Source organism: Falco peregrinus, chromosome 14 (assembly GCF_023634155.1).
Source record: "Falco peregrinus isolate bFalPer1 chromosome 14, bFalPer1.pri, whole genome shotgun sequence".
NCBI lineage: Eukaryota > Metazoa > Chordata > Aves > Falconiformes > Falconidae > Falco > Falco peregrinus.
In genome coordinates, this window is record NC_073734.1 from 23548438 (window position 1) to 23569072 (window position 20635).

The following is a 20635-nucleotide window of genomic DNA, read 5'->3' on the forward strand; positions in this document are numbered from 1 at the left end:
GTGCTGCAGAGCTGGGAGCTCTCTGGGACAGGCTGAGCACCGCCGTGGCCATCCCCACACCAAGGTCAACATGGAGAAGGGGCACTGGTGCTGGCGGCGGGCTCCAGCACCCCACAGGCATTGTCTGCTTCGCCAAGAATGCCAGTGAAATAAAATAACAGTGAATATTTTATTGAACATTGTTTTAATACCATATCAAAACACCTTGACTAATGAAGGAAGCTCCCCCCAAGCTCTGAACTCTTAGTTTTTTTCCCATTTTTTTTTAATATATAAATACAGAAAGGTTTCCCGCAGGGGCACGGCCACCGGCAGGGGAGGTCTCACCAACGAAAACACGCCCGCCGCGCCAGGAGGGGACAGGGATGGGTTGGGGGGGGTCACTGCCGTGAAACAACTCCGTCTTGGCACCTCCGGCTCCGGCAAAGCCACCCCTGTGGCCAGGGGGGGTCAGGGTTTCCGGGGGGCCATGGGGGGCCTTCCCTGTGCCCTCCTCGAAAGGGTTTGACTCATAGGCCATGGAAAGAAAGAGGGGGGGCGGTTTTGGCAAGAGGAGCCCGGCGAGGGGGCGGCGGGGATGCTGCGGCTCTCCAGTCTCTGAGTGGTTATAGCTGAGTTAAAGAGTGACCAGTCTGTAAACATCACCGGGGCAGGGAAGCTCAAATCGAAGAACACGCCAGTCAACACGAAGCTTCAGTTGTGGTTTGGTTGGTTGGTTTTTTTTGTAAGTTTTCTTTTTTTTCTTCTTTTTTTTTTCTTTTTTTTTCTTTTTTTTTTTTTTTCTTGTTGTAAACACTTGAAAGATGGACCCCTGCGACTCAGCAAGGGGGAGCAGAGTCCCCATCTCAACACTGCTGGGGCCGGGGTGGAGATCTCCAAAAGGGAGACAGGAGAGAGGAGAAAATTCCTGTTTTAGTCAGTGCAAAAAAACTGAGCAGAGCCCCCGGGTGAGTCCGGGTGGGAGGTGGGGGGGTTGCCGGTGAGAAATGCCGCGTGCTCCGTTTGGCCGGCTGTCCCCCAGCAGCTTTCCCCTTTTGTTTCGGGGAGAAAAGCCAAACATCATGGCAGGGGTTCGGCCGAGGGTGTCCCCGGGGCCTCCCTGGCCGGCAGAGCTCTCCTGGTGACCAGCGGCTGTGGAGGGGAGAGTGGGTTGCTCCGCTTTTCTCACACTGTCTTCTCCTGGATGTTTCTTTTTTTTTAAATCTTTTAAATTAAAAAAACCCAAAAAACCCCCCAAAACCAACAAAACAAATAAAAATAATAACATAAAATAATAATTAAAAAAAATTCGCTGTTGTCCCAAGTGGATTCAAGTTTCTGGGTTTTATTTTTGTCTTCTCGAGGAATTTAAAGTCAGCCCAAAACTCCAGGCGGGGTAGGGGGGATGGGGAGAGGAGGTACAGCAGGTATAGCAAGGTGCCCTGCAACGGCAGAGAGAGACGATCCCAGGTGAGGAGCAGGAGCCACGGCCAGCCCATGCCAGCCCATGCCAGCCCATTCTCCCCTCCTGGCCCAGGATTTAAACCCAGCACGGTGAAATCATTGGATAAGCCCGAGAGCCGCAGGCTCACCTTAGAGAGAAGTCAGCAAGCACGCCCGGCGGGTCAATCAGAAGGATGCTCCGGGCAAGATCTGTTCACTTCAAACCATGAGTCTATACAGCTGCAAAGAGGAGAGTGTGTCACCACCACGCTGCCGAGCCTCGGGATGTCCCCACCTGTCCCCCTGCCACCCGCCTGGCTGCGTCCCCTCCCTCGGGGTGCCTGTGCAGTACCTTTTGTGATAAATGCAGAGGCAGGGCAGCCTGGCTATCGTGTCCCCCTGCAGCAGCTCCTCCAGGCAGATCACGCACTCGCCGGCGTCCTTGGTCAGCACGTCATCTGGGAGGGGAGGGCAGCGGTGAGATATGAGATGGGGCCCACCACGGCGTTCCCCTTCCCGGGATGGAGGGGAGCCCATGGCCACCTCTGCGGAGGCAGCTGGGCTGGGGCAGCAGTGCCGGCAGAGCTGGCAGGAGGCTCAGGTGGAGGCATGGGGAGGGGAGACGGGGCTGGGGTGGCTGCAGCGAACGCCCCCCCCCACCCTGGCTTCCAATAAAGCACCCGCGTAGGGGGTGAGCATCACTCCCCTGCCATGGTCAGGACAGATGGGAGATGCAGGAGCCTACAGACCAGTGCTCAGCCCAGTAAGCCTCACTGCCAGCGAGGAGGGCAGGAACGCAACGACCCTTCGGACACATGTCCCCTGCCCTAGCCAGGCAGGATGCCCGGCCAGGACGGCTCCCGCTGGCACAGCACACCGTGGTGAGCAGCACGGGGACGGGGGCTGTATTCCAAAGGGTCCCAAAGGCAAAAGCAGTGGGGCTGAGCCATGCCGGCGCAGCGCAGCACAGCGGGGACTGCGAGCTGTACCAGCCCACTGGAGCAGAGTCCTCTTGGCAAGCCCAGCCGAGCCGCCTGCCCGCACAGCCTGCGGCAAGCGTCTCTCCAGCCTGCCCGGAGCCATCCCAAGCCGGCAGGACGCTGTGTCCCCTGCACAGCCTGGCCACCGGCCCTTACCGTTGTAGGAGAGGCGAGGTTTGCTCAGACACATGATAAAGTGCATTTCCATCTCGTCAGAAGCCACAGATTTGGAGCAAATGGGGCACTTGAAACCTGGAGGGAGAGTGCAGAGATGAGCCCTTAGCAAGGGAAGCAGGAGAGGAGTCCATCCCGCATCCTGGGGAGTCCCCGAGGCCATGGCTGGGCACAGCAGTGGGCAGCCCCTCACCTGCTGCCTGCATGGTGGCACGCACCCCACACAGCGCCCGCCAGGCACCCACTCATCCTGTGCCGGCCACCAGCAGCGCCGGCGTGGGGGACAGCCACCTGACAGGGGACAGCCGCCCGAGCCGGCGTGCCGGTCGTCCCTGTGCCCGCCGCGCAGAGGGCATGGAGAGCATGCCAAGGCAGCGCACACGTGGCCATCAGCTGCTGCCGGGCCTTAAAGGGCGAGGAGCAGCCCGGGGCATGCAGCACCCCACGCTGGCAAGTGTAGGGGCACGTCCCCACGCCAGGATGGTGCTGTCCCTGTTGCTGCAGCTCAGCCCTGCATGGCTGAGCCAGAAAAGCTGCAGGGAAGGAGGTTTTTCTGTAGGGCCACAGCAGAGGACTGGCAGGCTGGAGCCACAAGCCCCAACTGCTGCGTTCTCCAGCTTTCTGCAGGAGTGAGGTGAGCGCTTGCCCCTCCAATGCCAGCCAGCAGCCCCAGGAGCAGGGGGACTCTGCAGGCTGATGTCCCCCAGCCTGACCTTGGCCCTGCCTTGTCACCCAGCCCTGCCTGGTGACTTGGACTCTTGGATGAAGAGTGATGTCCAGATCTGCTCTGTGTCCTTGCTTGGGCACGGGGATGGGGCCCAGCTGGTGCCAGGGTACCTCACCAGTGCCACCACCTCCTCAAGCCACGCAGACCACCACGGCATCGTCCCCAGCACCACCAAGCGAGGCTGCCCCAAACCCAGGTCTCTGAGCCCCAAACTCCCAGGCAGCAAAACCCCAAACAGGGTCATCCAACCTGGACTCCCTGCCCTCCCACCGCAGCCAGCTCGAGGCCATGCGGTTTGTCACTGCCCAGTGCAGCGGGGCTCAAGCTGATGCAGCCGAACACGTGCACGCCACCACCGCCACCATGGGTTTGCACCAGAATATCTAGCAATTCCCTGCCTGCAGAGAGGAAGAGGGTAATTTAAGGACCTGTCTTCTAAAAGCAGATCAGGTTTGACTGCAGTGCTGCTTAAGAGCTTTCTTCATATATATGCAAAGGCTGCTCAGGAAAGAAGAGAAAAGGAATATACACAAATTATCTAAGGATGAATCAGGTTCTTGTTTGCCACCACGTGGCTGTGATGAGGGCATTTTTTTTGCTTCTTGGAAGGAAAAAAGCGCGGGTGGCTTTAACAGGAGGCAGCTCAGACCTCTGCCATGCAAACAGCCAGGATAACTGCTCAACACCTGAGCACCCTCTCATTAGCAGCAGTGATAAATACAGATTACCTCCCAGCTCCCCGGATGACAGCCTAGAACAGAGATGCTAAATCCTGCTCCTCCACGGGGCAGTTATTTCCCATGAGGGCACAGCAAAGATGAGCATCATGGATGGTGGGGAGCTGGCTCTAAACAGACCTGCTAAATCAAGGAGCCCTCGAGCCCAGGAGTCCCTCCAGCAGGATGTCAGGCTGACCTGTAGCATGCCACATCCCTGCCCCAGCCGAGACAAGCTGCAGGGTCTCCACTGTGAGTCCAGCCCCACTTGCCCCAAGCCCCAGCTGAAAGGGCAGCACCGGCAGCCAGAGCCTCACGGGCAGCAGCACCAATCCACCTCCTCCTCTCCAGCCTAATTTTACTCCTGATCCATTTATACCTTGTGGCAGCAGTGCCCATTAGCTGAAATAGTTGGGTTTTTTCTCCTCCCAAGTGTTTACCCGCCTGGTGTATTTATAGAGCAGGCTCAGATAGCCTCCCAGCCTGCCTTCTGCAAGACCCAACTAGCCTCCCCTTGTGAAATACCTTCCCTGTCCCCCAGCTCCCCTGGCAGCCTGCCTGCCCCTGTCCCTGCCTGAACCGATCCTGCCTGAACGTGGTTGCTCTGCCAGCACCGCAGGCACCAGTCACCACCACGGAAGCTCTTGGGGACCAGTTTCCAGCGGCAACCCCCCAGCACAGGGTGGCTGCGAAGGGCTCCCTATGGAAAAGGTGTTTCGGCTGTGAACTCAGCGCCAGGAGAAGACATTTGCAGAGGTTCGGCACCGTCCCCCACGCACTGCACGGGAAGACCTTGTTTTCTCTGGTCCCCCATTTTTCTGTGCCAACGTGTTATTTTAAACAGTTGCCCCAGATCTGCTGGTTCTGGCAGCAGTCAAAGGGATCCTACGAGACATGCAACCGGTGCAAAGGGAGAGGGCCCTGGATGAGCACGCCCAGCCTCGCAGGCTCCCGCGAGCGGCTGTTGCCGTATCTCCAGGCCTCTCTGCTAGCCGGGGTAGCTTTAGCACGGTTATAAATAGCCAGCATGAACATCCATCACGCTCCTCGATGCTCCCTGGGCAGCTGGCTGGGGGACAGGGACCCCCAGTGCCACCACAGCCCCATGGCAAGGGCGTGGGGACATGGCGCAGACAAAGAGACGTGGGCTTAAACCCCAGCAAGTGCATGGCACGCTCCAGCCCCAGACGCTGGCTGCCGCGCGGGTCTGGGGGCTGAGCCAAGCGCAGAGGCACACATGCTTTCCTGGCTCTGCGTTTCACTAGATGGGGGGGGGGGCAGGGGGAGATGAAAATGCAATTGCATAAATTCCCATGTCTGAGTGAGAGTGAGGAGCCGGAGTGGAAAGGCCCCTGGGGCAGGGGGCCGCCCTGCGCCCCAGCTGTCGGCACAAATACTCAGCATTGCAAGAGCAACTGCTCGCACCCCCCCTCCACGGCAGGCGCGGGAGCCGCGGGGAGCCCACCACCAGCGGGGAAGGGGAGGCAGAGAAGGGTGTCGGGCTCCCTTGCCCCTTCTCCAGGTGACCTTTGGGGAAAGGTAGTGGATGGAAAACCAGGGAGGCCAGGGGCCAGCCAGCACCCGACAGCCCAGGGCCCTGGAGCATCCCTCCGGTCGGGGCAGGCGCTGGGGCCCAGAGCTGCTGCAGATGAAAGGGCTGCTCCCCGCGCAGCTGGCCCCCTCCAGGCCACGGTATTTTCCACATTCCCTGAAATCCCTGTTAATTTATCCTGCCTAAGCTGCCAGCCCGAGCGATGCAGGAGATTACATTTTGACAGCTGCTCACGGAAAATTCAGCTCCCTCCCTCCTCCTCAAGCCCTTTCCGCCCTCCTCCCACATGCCTAAAAAAAAAAAAAAAAAAAAAAAAAAAAAAAGAGAGACAGAGGAAGGGCCCAGCTATTCCTCCTCGCCTGGGCCTCCCACACCCCCAGGGAGCTGGGGGGATGCTCTGGGGAAGGGCCACGGACCCTTCCTCCCTCCCAAGGTGCTCTTGCCTTGCAAGGCTCTTGCCTGCGGCACACTAAACCTGGGGCTGGCACTGTCACCGCAGGCGGAGACGGGCAGGCAGGCAACGCCAGCAGCAAGTGAGGAAGAGGAGGGTGCTGCGGGAAGCGGGCTGGCCCAGAAAATCAGGTTCAGATCCAGACCTGGACTCTTGTATCCTGCAGGAGACTTTGAGAAAGCCAAGGGCTTTCCAGGCTGAGACACATGTTGGCAGGTGATCTCATCTCTCCAATGGCTTGGTCTAGAAATCGGGAGCAAGCAGTGCTGGTGCTCTCCAGGGGCTACTGCCCTCTGAGTATTTTTAGGAAGGTTACATGGTTAATTTTAGAGAGCTGGGCAAGGCAGAGCTGGGAACCACTGAAAACCTCCACCACGTCCTAGGCAAGCCGAAAAAGCCCCATGGTTAACCCCCACAGCGCCAAAAGCACCACCACACAGGCTGCCAGTGCTTTGCTGGTCATTGGAACGTCAAGACACCTTTCCAACCCATCTGTAAACATCTCAAACACAGCTGCTTCTGAAGCTGGGATAGGAAATTCCCATCACTTGTGTCTACACGCGACCCCCCGAGCAACCCGTGCAGCTTGGGGAAGCCACTGAGCACTACAACGGGGTCAACCACACCACATCCTGCGAGTGGAAGTGGCTGCTCCCCTCAGGGATGGGCGAGACAGCACCCATGGGAGCTGCAAGCCCGTGCCTGGCCACAGGGAAGGGCATATGCCATGTCCGTATTCACTTGCCAAACCCTCCACTAGCTCGGTGTGCCTCCAGATGGGTTGGTGACAGGCTGCGGTGCCACCAGGAGACGCAGCATTGCCAAAGTGGCAGGAGACCCTGGCTCTATTGCCAGCAGATAGCCAAAACGCGGGAAGCAGCAGCCTCAACGCTGCATGGCACCTCCAGCAGTGGGAGGAAGATGCAGGTGGGGGATGATGGGCCCTGAAGGCAGGGGGAAGCAGCAGCTCAGGTGCAAGTGCAACCTCAGCAACCCATCCTGTACGGAGCAGCATTCGCTGAAGGGATCCCCAGCTGGCCAGGACCCCACGAATGCAGCAGGATAAACCAGGAGCCCTGTGTGTGGGAGCAACTGCACAAACTCCCCAAAATGTGCCTGCTCCAGGAGGGAGGGGTCCCTTCCATGGTGCTCAGCCATCCCATGGGACACCATGAGCACCAGGGAACTCAGGGGTAAGCCTGATGTCCATGGGAGATCTGGAAACCTCAGCTGCACAGCCCACCTCTGTGTCTCCAGAGAGCATCCTGGGCCCCCTGCCAAGGGAGCTGGCTTACACCAGGTGAGGATGCATCCAAGCATGAGAAAAACACAGGGACTACTTGGTCCGAGCACGCACAGTCCTCATGCTGTCTCCTTGCTGAGTAAACCCTGAGCATCCCACCTCCTCCTGTGGCTTCCCCAATGCTGCCAGCTGAACTGGCACCAGAAAGCTGGAAAAGATGGATCATCTTTAAAAAAAAACACGCTAGTGATCAAAGAGGCGGGAAATACTGAAAGACCACTCTATGGACCTAGCTGGTCAACCTGAAGCAGAAGCACATGGAGTTGGGTGAGGTGAAGGGACTCCAAGTCCTCCCCTTCCCGTACCCCTCGTGGGCTCCAGCGCAGCCCCAGGATGGAAGGGATCACAGAGGAGTTGCCTTCCTCACCAGCTAGCGAAGGAAACCTGCAGAGCCAAGATATTCAAGACGCAATATCTCCTGGGAAATAAATTCCCTACTGGCCTAAAGCAGCCTCATTTTTTTTTTTTAAAGAGACTGTCACACGGCAGCTCTTTGGAAGATGGCGCATAGGGTGCACAAAGCACATCTCAAGCGCTTGGGCACCCCAGGGATCTGGTAGCTGAGGACCTCCATGGGTGTTCTCTTATGAGAGCATCATCCACCATGGAAGCGATGATCTACTGGCTTCTGAGCAATGCAGCCAGTGATGCTGCCTTACATTGGGGCCAGGAGGCAGCTCGCAGCCGCACCAAGGACCACACTCCCTCCGCCAGCAAAGCGCTTGCATTGAGTGCCTGGAGGCCAGGACACGCAGCAGAATCAGGCCCAAACTCACTTCTCTTGCAGAAGGAAACTGCCATCAGCTGCACAGGCAGATGCAGGAGCCAGAGCCCAACACAGCCCCATGGCTGCAGCCCTGGCAGGACACAAGGTGCCGGGTGAGTGCTGCGACGGTGCTCAGCTATTGTGCAGCACAAGGGCTGACATGAGCAGGGACACGTAGGCAGGAAGAAGTAAAGCACTTAAGCAATCTCATTTGCCAGCTCTGAGTAAGGGCCATACAAGCATCCTTCCTCCCCATTCAAGGCTGCAGAGAGGTGGGGAGAGCATAAAGGATGGGTTCAGGGTAGAAACAAACCATCCCACCTTCCTGGGGACAGGAGGGAAGCAGCGCTGAGGGACGGCAGCGGGCCAGTCCCAGATATCAGCCAGGCAGCAGGGATCTGGCCAGGGTGGGACATCCCTGGATGGCACCGTTGAGAGAAACCCAATGATGCAGGCTGCTGCCTCGGCAGACGGCCAAGGAGATTGGTCCTGCTCCATCCCACCCCACCACTTCCTTGCTGATTGAGTCAGTTCAGCTGGCTGAGCCATGCTACTGATGTGAAGCAGCACCCCAAAAAGACAATGTTACTGTGCAAGACCAGGTTTTGCAACATCTAAGAAAAGCCGTCCCTGGTTCACAGTGGCTCTGGCAAAGTCCCCATGCTGCAGGTGTTGGGGTGGCAGGGACCATGAAGCTGGCCAAGGCCAGCACTGCCCTAACACTCAAGGCATTGGGTTTTGGAGATGCCTCTGTCCGCTCCCACCCGACTCAAGCCATGAAGAGGACATGCAGCAGGAAGGAAAAAAAGACATTGATGCTCCAGGTGGGATGTGGGGAAGCCACTAGGGCCAGAGGGATGCAGGACATGGAACGAAGGGGCTGGGTGGCATCATGTCGCAGCAGCCCAGAGCTGTCTTGCTGCAAACCAGGAGGCAGAGATATTTTTTTTTTTTTTTTTTAGCAAGCTGGTTTCTTATGGGGGCGGTGGGGGAGAATGGGAAGGAGAACGGATTGCAACACTGAGGCTGAGGAAAGCTCGAGAGTTGGGAAGAGGCGGGAGTTGCAAGAGAGGGAACCCCACAGGGACATTTGCTCCAGAGCACACAAAGCCATTGAGCCTCAGCAGACAGACACACCAAAGCCTTACAGGAAACCTCCAGCACAGACATGGAGAAGCAAGAGGGCAGAGAGGCCTGGCTACATGGTCACAGGATGTCTAGAGCCACCCTCCCTGCACACACATGCTCAGGGAAGAAGTGCAAAGAGCCTCTGCACCCCAAGCACCCCCCCTGCCTGTCACTGTTTGAGCATTGCCCCTTTCATGGCTGCAATTGCAGTTTTTGAACAAAAGTACCTATGCTACAGGTAGACAGCATCTCCCTCCTACAGCCCAGGCCATGCTGCAGGATCAGTTCCCCCACACCTGGATGACAAAGGTAGCCTCCTGGGGTCACCCTGCCTTCTAGCCAGTCCTAGTTTCCTGCAGAAACTCTCCCCCAGCTGCTGGGAACAGGCTTCATAAGGAAGAGTGTGTAGCCTAAAGCTAATTTTAGCATCCCAGAGAACAGCAAAGTTAAGTGGAGGGGTCCTGGGCGACAGCCCAGCGAAGGCATTGACTCCTACTGTTGGGCTGCAGGGCTTGAATTTACCGAGTTACAAGCTTGTTCCGGGCTCCTGCCAGTCACAGAGCCGGCCTGGGGCCTCTCACTGTGCAGGAGAGCTGCAGGGATGCCCTGGCACTGCCTCCCCACCTTTCCAGGGATGCTGAGGGTTTCAAATTCACTGCCCAGAGTGAAGAGGGATCCCTGCAGGCACACCTGGGAATTTCCAAAGGGTTTGCCTGCACACCTGCCTTTTTCATCCCAAGTATCTCTTGTGCGAAGGAGGAAGCCCAACTGCAAGCCCTGCTAGCAACAGCAATCATCCACAAGATGCACGGAGCCAACAGGGCAACGGAGGCAGTCCCAGGTGCCACAGTGCGGGAGCGCAGGGGATCCTCCGGCAGCGCAGTGGGACATGGCGGCTCGGAAATGGGAGCAGAAAGGGAGGAGAGCTGGATGCTTTGGCTTGGCAGGGGCTGGGAGGGAGCAGCAAGGCAACGTCACGCGGGGACCGGTGGGGTGAGTCACTTCTGACTAAGCCATCCATTGGGGAGGCACCCACGGAGTCCCCGCTGCTGGGTTCCAGCCGCTGTCAAGCTGCCAGAGGAACTCCTGCTGTCAGAGAGGCTTAAGTGCAAAAGCCTGACCTGAGCCACTCCCAAACGCAACCGATCCCATGGGGTGAAGTGGCAGCTCCCTGGCTACCTCCCTCCTGACCGCCAGGTTCTTCCAAAGCGGAAAACTTGTGCCTTGATGCTGCCGGGGCTCCGTCATGCCTCAGCTTCAGCCGATCGCTCTGGGAGGATGAAGGGACACTCCAGAGACACACGATGACAAGGCCTGGTTTCATGATGCTGGCAGAGGGAGCAAAGCCCAGCGCCGGTCTCACCCACGCACCCTCTCCTGCCAGGAAGCGATCCCATCCAGCTCCTGGGACACTCCTCCACAGGCAACCCATGGCAGCACCACACGAACAGACTGGTAGAAGATCTCCCATGGCACTTCATGCCTGGGCCGTGGTGGCAGGGGTTACTGGGGCAACTGGTTTTCATCAGCGAGAGACCTCCGGTGCATGGGAAGATGAAGCACTGCTTTTCTGGGTAGAGAAAGGGCAGGTTTTATGTAGTGGGCAGCAAACAGAGCACGAAAGGCACACAGAGCTACACCCACAGCTGGTGCACGGCTGGGAATTGCTTACAGCCAGTTCACACTGGTTGTTTCTGCAAAGAGACACCGTTGGAACAGAAACCTAGGGAGGTACACACTGCAGAGTCAGCCCTAACCTCACCTGCTCCTTGCATGGCAGGAAGAGATGCACGGCAGAGAGCACCTCCCTGCTCCCCAGGAGGGGCTGCCGTTGCTGAGGGATGGCCAGGGAATGCCCCAGGCTACCAGGAGAGCAGGAAGGGAAGAAGTAGGGCGCAGTCCTGCAGGATGATCACACAGCTTTGCTGTGCAGGGTGCAGGAGGCGAGGGATGCTTGATAGCACCAAGCTGCCCAGCCAGGCAAGTATGAGCTTCCCTCCTCGGGCGAGAGGCTGGGGGTTTTGGAGATACCCCTGTGGCAGGGGTAGGGCCACACCACCCAGCTTGCTCTGGCTTCGGAGCAGCCCTGCCCCATGCGCTTCCCAGCTGCCAGCTTTCTGCAGCTCTGGGAGCCAAACCTCTGAAACACCAAGCAGAACATCTCAGAGGAACAAGCCCATGGGTGAGCATCAGGGGCTGCCCATGCTCCATCCCAGTAGCAGAGGCAGGAGGGGCTTCACACTGTGCCACAGGCAGGAATAAGCCTGCCCAGCTGTCCCACCTTCTCTGCTCCTGCCTCCTCTTTGCTTCAACACATGCCAGCCTCCAACACGGGAAAGGCCGAGCTGTCTCGCAGCCAGCAGACACTGGGAGCAGGAGGGATACAGGGGGCTGCAGGCAACAAAAATCCCAGCTGTGGGGGATTTCAAACGCTCTCTTCCCCAGGAGAAAGGAAAAACACCAAAGCAGTACCCAGAGGAGCACAGTGTACCCCTACTTCCAGAGCTGGACAAGGCCTTGGGAAGCAGAATCCCCCTGAGAAACAGTCACCCAGGACCAGCCACAGGGTGCCGCCTGCTTCGTACCTGTCTGTGGGGAGCAAAAAGAAATCAAAGGCACCTACAGCCGCCCTCAGAAGGGTAAGATCCAGGCAAATAGCAGGCTTCAAGGGCTAGGAGCTCAACATTGCAATAAATAAATGGATAGACAACAGCTTCAAAGCAGCAAGACCTGGGTGGGGATAACCTGAAATGCTGAGGCAGCTCAGGCAGGGTGCTCAGCCTCACCCCATCCTGCTCAGCACCAGCTTAAGACAGCTGCCCCAAAACTGACCTCAACCCATACTGACTCAGCCTCCCTGCAGATGGTAATTTAAGCCATCTGGCTAGAGCCAACCCCTGCCCCCCCTCATTTCCCCAGCTACAGATGTACAGGCCTTGGATGGATGGATTGAAAGGTGGATCCGATTCCCCTGCAGCACTCCTGACAAAATGCAGCTCTACCGCCTTGTAGAGAGAGTTCCCAAACACATTACTGCAATTACCCCAGCTGCAGGAGAAACGGCAGGTTTTCCCTCACTGGCGACAAAGACCTCCAAAAAACAACCCCCAAAACGCCCACCACACCAAGCTGGGATGCTATGTCTGGGATGCGAAGAGCGGAGCCCCCAGGACCACCCTCAAGCCGCTGAGCCGTGGTCAGAGAAACACAGAGCCATGACAAAAGCTGAGGGGAGAACGAAGCCAGCTGCCTTTCAAGGCAGCAACAGGCAAAGAGGCACGGAGGATGCGGAAACTCCTTAATGCCAGCAGCCCTGTCCTGTGAGGAAATAAAATGCTGGGCAGGGATGAGGGATAGGGGAAGCATCGCCCTGTTCTCCTGCCTGACTGCTGCTTTCCTTCTCTTGTGTTGCAGGCAGCTGGCCTCTAAAAATACCCACTGTTGTCACGCTGTCCTGCCTGCTAGGGCCAAGGAACAGCTCTGAGCGGCTTTCAGTTCAATTCCTCATCTGTGCTGTTGTGCTTTCCTCACCAGGACCCGGCCCAGCCCCATTTCTGTGCCTGGTAGGTGACAGTCTCTCAGGAAACGTGGCCATAACTCAACAAAGCCCCAACAAGACGAAGGTGCTCGCTGGGAATATATAGTCTTGTGAAATTTCTGCTGGCATTGCTAAAACTAGCAAAAGGGTAAATATGTCCACTGCACCCGTCTGCTCCTCTACGAAGTGCCACAAGACTGTTGCACAAGGTGCATGGTCTCGTCTCCATGCCACTGCCAGGAGGCCCACAGCCACGCGAGTGTGCACAAGCGCAGAGAGCCAGGACTTTCCCCAGCCAGCTCAGCCCATGCCCTCCTGAGCGACACGACACTGCTGTCCTGGGGACCGACCTACTGCCCACACCGGCCAGTGCCACTCGGCTCCCTGGGGAAGGAGGGGAGGGAAGAGTCAGCCCCCCCTCAGAGGTGTGCTGCAGCCTCTCCAACACATTGCGAGGCACCATCCCCATGGGCAGAACACCTCCAGCTGCCCACAGACCCACCATCGGGGCTTGGGGAAGGACGATGCCAGCGCTGAGCAATGCATCTGCTCAAGCTCAGCCGGCCACACGTGGCACAAACCTGGCAGCGCACAGGCACGGGGACCAAGAGCCCGAGCCCTGTGCCAGCAGCACAGCCACCAGGACCTGCCTGCAGGCTCCCCAGCTCTCCCTGCCACCCTCCTCAAACCCTGGGCTGTGCGGGACCCGCAGCAGGCTGGAAAGCTAAAGCACACCAAGAAAACAGCAGTCCCTGTCCCCAGCTGCAGGCACTGCCCCCCCAGCGCTGCCCACAGCCCAGCAGGGCAGGAAACATGCCTCTGCCCACGGGAAACGCTGCGCAGCGGCGCGAGAGGGTGGCCCAGGCCGGCAGAGCTTCCTGCAGCTGCACCTCCCAACAGCCTCCCACCACAAAGCACCCAGCAAAAACATTCAGCCAAGCAGCACCCACAAGGGACAACAGGAGTATCCCCCGGGGAAGACCCACACCCCCAGTGGGTTCACCCACATTTGAAACACCTGCCTGGTGGGACGGTGCTGGTGAGACATCCAAGGCCCAATTATAACCACTCCTGCTCCATCTGAAATAAAAAAATGGGTCTGCCTCTACAGAGAGAGGCTTGCTGTACCCTGATGTACAGCCATGCGGGAGCGGGTGGGTAAAAATGCTCTGCATCAGGGCCTGCACTTTACAGCATCGTTTGACTGCTCATTTAAATCACTCACAAGCCCTTATGATTTCAATTTTCAAAGGAACCAGGAGAAAGCCAGGTCACATTTTCTCAAACCCAAGTATTCGACACATCTGGGGTTTTGGTGTACCAGCAGCAGAGGTGATGAGATGCACCTTGTGGCTGCCCACCGGTCAGCCGGGGTGCCACACTGGTCCCTGCAGAGGGAATTCATTCAAAGAGCTCTTTGCTGCATGTCTGATTTGTCACATGGGAGATTACATCGGAGAAAAAAAAAATAAGCTTTTGTTTTTTAATTTTTTCCTCCAAAATGGGGTTTTCTCCCTCCCTGCATTTCTCTTGAAATTAATTTTCAGCATTTAGCAGCATTTTCCCATGACTCTCCACGGCTCCCTTGGCCAGGTGCCAGCCCTGGTACGGCTTCTCCACCAAAGATGTCTGCATCTGATTGATCCTCTGGCCAGCAAAGGAGAGAGCGAGAGAGGGAGGGAGGAGAGGAGCCCTAATAGCACATTAATAAATAAGAGAAGCCTTTACGGTTATTCTAGTCACCAGAACAAAGATCTCAGCAAAACAAACCAGCATGGGATAAACTTACGTCACGGGCCAGGAAGACAATCCTGGCTGGGAAGTGGGTCAGCCCAGGGCACACAAGAGCATCATCCTCAGCATGTCTGGAACATACGTGTGCGGAGGGGGGAGATGGCACCCAGCTCCCCTGCACTGGTTTATGCACCAGTTTAGAGAGGAGCGGGCCCAGCCAAGCCAGTTAGCATGCACAGCAATTAGCACCTCGCTCCTGGGCAAGGCAGCTGAGAGATTTCGGGGAGCACCGGAGTGGCAAGGCAGCACAGCGACAGCCTGCACTAGCTCTCGCTGTGGAGACTGAAGGTAACCGCCGCCGGCTTCTCACGCACAACGCCAACGTTGACACACTTAAACTTCATCTCCAGGCTGCAGGTCTGGTACGCATTAAAGCTGCCTTCGAGTCTCCCATCTTCTGGTATTCAGTACTTCGTTCTTCCAAGGTAGCTGTTGCCTCTTGCCCCTGGCCACGTGCTGCTCTGCAGCTGGCCCCGAGAAGGCAGAAGAGCAACCCCTCCAGAGCCAGCTGAACATCACCAGGCTGGGGAGTCATCAGGATCATTCCTCCACCACTTCCCAAACGATCCACAAGCCTGGAAATGCTGTAGGTGCCCAATCCAGCTGCCCCGCAGTCACCAGCACCAAACCCACAAAAAGATGGTTTCAGGACAGTCTCCTTTGGAAACTTCCACTGGCAAAACCAGATTCACAATGGCAAGTTCCTGCAGACCTTGGGGTGCCCTTCCACGCTCTAACCCCTGTAAGGAGGGAGCGAAGCACATATGACGTCTGCACATTGAAAAGTTGGTGGCAGGAAAGTCAGGGCTGAAGCAGTCTCCCTCCAGCAGCTCTCTGACTAGCCAGCTAGAATTAAGCTTTCTAGTTTTGGTGTAGAGACTGCAGTGGCAGGACTAGCTCAGGAGCTAAGACTGCCAAGCACTGGCGAGAAAAGGCTCAGGACTGGAAGCTGTTGGATCACAGCAAGGGTACACCATAGATGTGCCTCCTCCCAGCTGGGCAGAGACCAGGGCTGCCCAGCGCAGGTGTTCACACATGCCTTCCCCTCATCCTCCAACAAGTGATCCCTATTTCACATCCCTGACTCCAGAGCTGGATTAAAAAGCACTTCCGGCCTGTTTTGCACTCTAACCCTACCTGGAGAAAGGCCCAGCCGAGCACCTGGGCTGCCATCCCTGTGCCAGACACCCTACCTTCTCCCCCAAGGCTGGGCCCTCCTGCTCTGGGCAAGGCGCTGCTGAGAAGGCAGTGGCTCACTTGGCAAAGGAGACCTCCCCTCCTGACCTTGCTGCCACCACCATCCAGGACAGACAGCTTGTTTGGTCGGTGCACGGAAAGCCAGCGACATTCCTGACGGCACTGCACAGAAGGATGAGCTAGGCGTCTCCTTAGGCTAGCCAGCAGACAAGGAGATACGGATTTACTAGAGCTTCCAACACTCAAGGGCTTTGGGTGACGAGGGGGATTTCCAGATAAACTTTAAGCTACTTACAGCTTCTGCAAACTCCCCGAGATCCTCTGATGAAGATGAATGACACGAGTGATACTAAGAGAACCACACAAAGCTGGAGACACGCAGCATTAAACCACATCTCCTTTTTCTCCCTTCTTCCCGCTAGCCTTGGCTTTGCCAAGAAGTCCTAATGGTCATGAAGCTACAGAGACAGGGTCAAGTGCTACAAACAAACTCCAAAGTTGCAAAAGATGTTTTGTCATCTTCTACCTTCGCAGGCCAGGAAACAGATCTCAACAACCCTGGGCAGACAGGGAAATCCCAGAGCAGTTTCAGGTGACGTTGGAGCAGTTCTGTCGCTTGCATCGATGGCAGACACGCCTGGGAAAATCCCTGTCAGGAAATGGGATCCACTTACCCAGGGAGGTGTTGTCCCCTTGGAAGGAGGGACAAGCTCCGCCACAAAGGTGAGAGCCCCCTTGGCCACCCTGTTTGGAAGATGCATGTTCGTAAGAACAGCAGCTCTCCTTCCCTGGCCCTGGAAGGGCTAGAGGTGGTCAGTATGTAACTGCTCCTGCCACCCCTGCCCCCCGGCAGCCACGGCAGAGCCCAGTGGGATTCGGCAGCAGGCTTTTCTTGCCAACCATCACAACACACAGCACCCTACAGCGGTGCTGCAGCACACGCTGGCTCTGGGGACCACTTTGCAACCTCCCCCTGCACAGGCTTCCCAGTGCAGCCCTCCCCTCTCCCTCCCTGGGCACACCTGGCTCTTCTGCAAGCCTTTGACTGCAGAGAGGAGGAGGAGTGACGCCAGTCAGGGAAAAGAGCTCAGCCTGCCCCAGCTCACTCCTCGGGGTCCCTGCTGATGGGCCAGATGAGCCATGAAGCAGCCGGAGAGGCGCACAAAATCAGCATCGCAGATAAAGGGAGCGGCGAGGAGCCAAGCCTATCTGCACGGTCCTGTTATCACGGACACGCTGCCGCAATGACAGTGCCTTATCACTGGCGTTAAGCCAGGGCTCCTCACTGTCCCACTGAGGTCCCCACAGTGGGACACTTTGAGGCTCCAAGCTCTTCCCCCAAACTCAAGTACTCCTGGAAGAGTGAGGCCGTGAACACGACCTTCCCACGTGCCAAGATCAGCACCATCCAAGTCTCCAGCCTGTGCATAAGCAGGAGGAAAGGGGCAGGCAGGGCAAGGATCCACTCTTCAGACCTGTTTGCCACAGTTTGGGGCAGGGAGGGGGGGCTCCTCTCCTTGAGGCACTACAGCAACTTGGGCAGATCCCAAAGATCCCCAGGCACACATCGCGGTGAGGGGGTTTGGTGCATCAGCAGGTCCCCTTGTCCCCAGCCTCGAGTCATCCTTCAAAAGGAGCAGGGACAGTCACGCGCAGCAATGTCAAAGCTCCTCTCCGTTTACCAGAGCGCTGCTGCTTCAGCACTTTCCAGTGGCTAATGGAGTGGCTCAGCGCTGCGAGAGAAGCGGGTCGATGGGGAGGCAGGGGGGAAGAAGCGAGTACCTCCCGACTGCCCTGCTGTAGGTTAACCAGCTGCAACAGGAGATTAGAAGGAATTTTAGCAATCTTGAGGTGGCTTACTTCCCCTTGGTCTCCAAATCCTCCGTTAACCTCTTACATTAAGAGGAAGAACACAAAAGTTTAATGAGCTCTGACAAGTTTTCAGAATGGTTTTTAAGCCTCCTCCGCTCCTTTTGCTATTAATTAGCAACGAGGAAGAACCACCACAGGGAGAGGCTTCGGCATGCACTGAACAGCTCTCGCTGCTGCCCGCGCGTGCTTCAGCACAGCTCAAATGCTCTCGGAGGGCCCCAAAAGAGGCACCAGAGGAACCCAATTCTTGCGGCACTTCCCACGGCTCGCGCTGCAATCTTCCAAGGGCGCCCACTTTAACTTAGCAGCATCGCACTCACTCGCTCGAGCGGGTGGAAAAAGCTTACTCCATTTTGCAGCTGCTTTATTTTTATGAGCAGGTTTTTGCCTCTCAGCATTGCAGTTTGGGGGAACTACCATTTAACGTAACCGATACTCTCTGACCGACCACCTCTCCGTACAGATTAGCTACAAGGTGTTTCTGTAATAAAGCCATTCTCGCTCCAGCACCAGGTACAATGGAAGACCCCGTGGCACTCATTCACACTGAGGCTTGTGCAATACCTGGAAGGATGCTGCGCCTTAGTTTCTTTCTGTGTTCAAAAACCAGAGCAGCGGCACAGTCCGCGCAAGGTCCCGGAACAAGAAAGTTTGCAGAAGCGCTGGGTCTCAGCTCCAGTGCCACATGCCAGCCAGTTCTCTCCATCTGCCGGGGAGGACTGCAAGCGCCCAGCTTATCTGGATCCACAGGAACCAGGCCCGGGGTGTTCTGCCACTGAAGACGCAATGCCAGCCATACAGCTTTGATCTAACTGGGAAGAGCAGCCCCCGGAGACTGGGTAAAGGGGAGAAACCCCAAGATGGATGGAGGAAAAGGAGCCCCCTTGTTTCGCACTTTGTTCTTGTCCACTGGTTCAGTTTCAAGCGTTCCTGAAAATGAGGCATTGTCCCAAGGCGCATTATGAAATTCCCAGACCACGTCATGCACGGAGAACACTTAGAGCATTCGCAAGGGGGCCGAGCGGGAAAGAAATCCCAGACTATTCCAGGAAACGCAAGGAGACATCCCTGAAATGACTTCCCCTCCAGCCAAGAGGAGAAGGGAGGACCTCCCACCTCGCTCCCTGTACCCAGCCAAAACTAGGTCAGTGACACAGCCCTGCTCCCAGCCAGAGCTCCTCTCCAGACATGAGGACACATGGAAGAGTCCAGCCAGGAGGGTGAAGATGGGGGCAACCTTGCCCCCTCCCTTAGCCCCATGTTTCCTGCAAGAAAGCCCAGCCGGCTCCCCAACCCCAGTAAAGAGGCAGGCAGTTCCTCCTCTGCTTCCTCCCCAGCACCACATCAGTGCCAGCTGGCTTGAATGAGAAAACCTGCTTTGGCCTCTCCTTGGCCCTTTATCAGACGAAACAAAGGGAAAAAATTCCCACACCTCACTTTCAAAGGCTTCCTCTCCCCCTTCCCCAGCTTCTAAGGCATGGAAATCACTATGCCTCACTGGCACTCCTGAAACACCTTCAGAAGAGGCACATGGAGCTCAGCCCCGTATTCAAAACCAAGGGCTGGAGCTACAGCACCTTCGGACCATACTCCCCTCAAGTCAAAGGGGGATGCCACATCCACTGCTTCACATCCCAGAGCCAAAACACCACCCTTGTGGAAAGCCTCCTCCCTCGACCTTGACACAGATGCCAGCCCCAGCTCACCCACTCACCCGTGCCAGGGAGGGGACTGGGGTCTTTTCTGTCAGGCTTAGCGCCACGGGGCTCAACCAGCCAGCCAAGGGCGCGGGGGGGGCAGACCCCCATGCCGGGTGAACCGTGCCCACCGCCGCCCCGGGGCCCGGGTACCCGCCGAGGGAGGGGAAGCCGGGGGAAGGCTCCGGGGAGCCGGCACTCACCGCTGTGCGAGCTGAACCACCGCGGTGCGATGTGGAGGGGCAGCGCGTCGGCCAGCGAGGCCCTGGCGCCCAGGTACAGCATCCCGTCTCTATGGTGACCGCCTCCCGTCTCCTGGTAACCGTTGCCATGGGCGTACGTGGAGTCGGAGCCCGGACCGCCGCCGCCGCCGCCCGGGGCCCGCTCGGCCTCCCCCGCCGCCCGCGCCGCCGCCGCGTACAGCCCGAAGGGGACGGCGCCGGCCGCCGCCGGGTCCATGCCCATCCCGGCCACCGAGCTGACGGAGCGGCTGCGCAGCCCCATGGCACCGCCGCCGCCGCCCGCCCGGTAATGGCCGAAGGGAGGCGGCCCCCCCCCCTCCTCCCGGCGGCGGCACGGCGCTGTCATCCGTCGACACCCCCGGGAAGGGGCCCCGCGAACGGGCCGCCGTGCTCTGCTTGCCCCCCATATGGGCGCCGCCGGGCCGGAGGGAGCCGAGCGACAGCCCCCCGCGGGGAACGGGGCCGCGCCGCCCCCGCCGCCGCTGGGAGGCGAGAGGGGGCGGAAGGAAGCGGGGGGGCGCGGGGAGCTACGGGCGCAAACCCATCCCCGCCCCAGGCATCCTCCCCCCGCCGGGCCCGCAGGGGCGAGGGCGCCCCGAGTCCGCCGCCGCCGCCGCCACCCCCGGCGGGGGCCGCCGAGGGCTCCGGGGCCGCGGGGGGGGGGGAGGGGGGAACGGGACGGCGGGGGAAGGAGGAGGGGGGGGGGTGGACGGCGGCCGGGTCGCTCCGCCCGCCTCGCTCCTGCCCGGGGCGCGGCCGGCAGCCGGGCGACGATCAGCTGCGGCCCATGGGGCGGCGGGGGGCGGCGGGGGCGGCGCGCCCCGCTCCGCTGCGCTGCGCCGGGCACGGCCTCGCTGCCGGCCGCCGCCAGCCGCCTGGGTGCTCGGCGCCGCGCCGGAGACAATAGAGGCCGGCAGCACGCATGCTCCCGCCCCCGGCCCCCCCGGCCCGCCGCCCTTAACCCCTGCGCTGCTGCCGGCCGCTGCCGCCCGGGCCTGCGCTCCACCACCGCGGCCTGCGGGTCATGGGGACGCCGCTGCCCCGAGGAACACAGGACTCGGCCTCCCCCTCCTCCT

At 58.5% G+C, this 20635-nt stretch overlaps 1 protein-coding gene across 1 annotated transcript; it reads right to left on the reverse strand.

The window, feature by feature from the left end:
• Positions 1-150: 150 nt before the first annotated feature.
• On the reverse strand, positions 151-20625 carry ZNRF1 (zinc and ring finger 1). Its single transcript, XM_005233629.4, is given in 6 exon segments — positions 151-1421; positions 1572-1662; positions 1775-1880; positions 2559-2654; positions 19521-19863; positions 19865-20625. Coding segments are annotated over 5 exon segments (705 nt in total). The 5' UTR covers positions 19967-20625; the 3' UTR covers positions 151-1421; positions 1572-1604.
• Positions 20626-20635: the final 10 nt, after the last annotated feature.